The sequence below is a fragment of the Pundamilia nyererei genome, unplaced genomic scaffold, assembly GCF_000239375.1.
Source record: "Pundamilia nyererei isolate P.nyererei 1_Seehausen unplaced genomic scaffold, PunNye1.0 scaffold00309, whole genome shotgun sequence".
Classification (NCBI taxonomy): domain Eukaryota; kingdom Metazoa; phylum Chordata; class Actinopteri; order Cichliformes; family Cichlidae; genus Pundamilia; species Pundamilia nyererei.
In genome coordinates this window covers 1-1,245 of record NW_005187710.1, presented here as the reverse complement: position 1 = coordinate 1,245, position 1,245 = coordinate 1, and the positions used below count along the sequence as shown (strand labels likewise).

Sequence of the window (1,245 nt, the reverse complement as noted above, 5' to 3'; positions counted from 1 at the left end):
TGGATCATCTTCTGCAGCTTTCTCCATCCACTGCTGCTTAAACTCTGCTTTCTCTGTGTTGCTGTCATAGTGAATCATCTGAACATCATCAACCAAACCAACAGCTACAAACTCTGGAAAGTTTGAGACTCCAGAGGAAGAAGTGTAGAAATATCTCAGAGAGCGAGTCACTGTAAGAAACAATGACTGTTTCAGCTTTTAGACTCAACAGAAACAGCGCATGCAGTTCATATTTCATCTAATCATCCTATTATCATTCTAACAGCGCTGAATTAAGGGCAGTTTTTATAAACAAAACAAAAACTATGGCACAGTCCAACACAAAGTTTTTTTTTTACTATGTTTGAGACTAATACCGATGTAATTATGAATCAAATAATCAATAACTCATTATTGTCTCTTTTCAAATGTTGTAAAATTAGAAAATATCCGATTGTATTTTTGTTCAACTTTATTTTGAGAGTCTAAGTTGATGTGATTAATAACAGATGATGAGTAATGGATCATGTTACACTGTTAGTGATGTTGCCGACACACCCTGAACTGTGCAGGAATCAGGAAGTCCTTTGGTGTCACTGATAAGTTGATGTGATTAAAACTCACAAACCTTTTTGGTGTTTGTGACTTGAAAGTGATGCTAATCAAGCTTCCTGAAGCATTTTCCCAGAACTAGCAGAGATATTAATGGCTTTTATTTAAACGTGGGCAAACGCACCTATTAATAGCCTTTTTAAAAAGAATCTTAAATGTGTCCTTCTTAGCAAAACAAAGTTTAAAAAACTTTACTGTAAGTGATACAAATTTCTAACTCACGTCCCACCGTGCCGTGTATTTCCAGGAGAAGCAGAAAAATAAATAGTTTCATGGTGACCTCTCGATAATCTAACAGCTAATATCTTATTATCTATGTGGGTTTGCATGGAGACCCACAGCTGAGGTCAAAGCTGCATCATCGAGCCAATGAAAACCATCCTCAGTGACAACGTCACTAATATCTGGGTTAAAACGAACCACTGATGTTATCAGCAGAACTGAAAGTAAAGTCTGCAAAATGTGATGAAATAAGGAGGCGGGGAGAGAGGCCGGGTGTTTCTGCCTTTGCTTCCACACAGAAGTTTGTTTAGTTTATGAGTCATGCTGCTCAGACTTTTTGTAGGTTAAAGTTTCTATTGTTTCTATTGTCTGTGTTGTTCGGCTCCCTTTAGAGTGAAAACATTCCCAAATAAAATGTCACCAGAGCACAAA

General features: G+C 37.1%; 1 protein-coding gene across 1 annotated transcript in view; it reads right to left on the bottom strand.

The window, feature by feature from the left end:
• Positions 1-977, bottom strand: part of LOC102199149 (major histocompatibility complex class I-related gene protein-like) — a 6,282-nt gene extending 5,305 nt beyond the window's left edge. Inside the window, 2 exon segments of the mRNA XM_013915474.1 lie at positions 1-170; positions 814-977. The exon segment at positions 1-170 is cut by the window's left edge and continues 1 nt beyond it. Coding sequence (XP_013770928.1) covers positions 1-170; positions 814-865 — 222 coding nt within the window. The 5' untranslated portion in view covers positions 866-977.
• Positions 978-1,245: the final 268 nt, after the last annotated feature.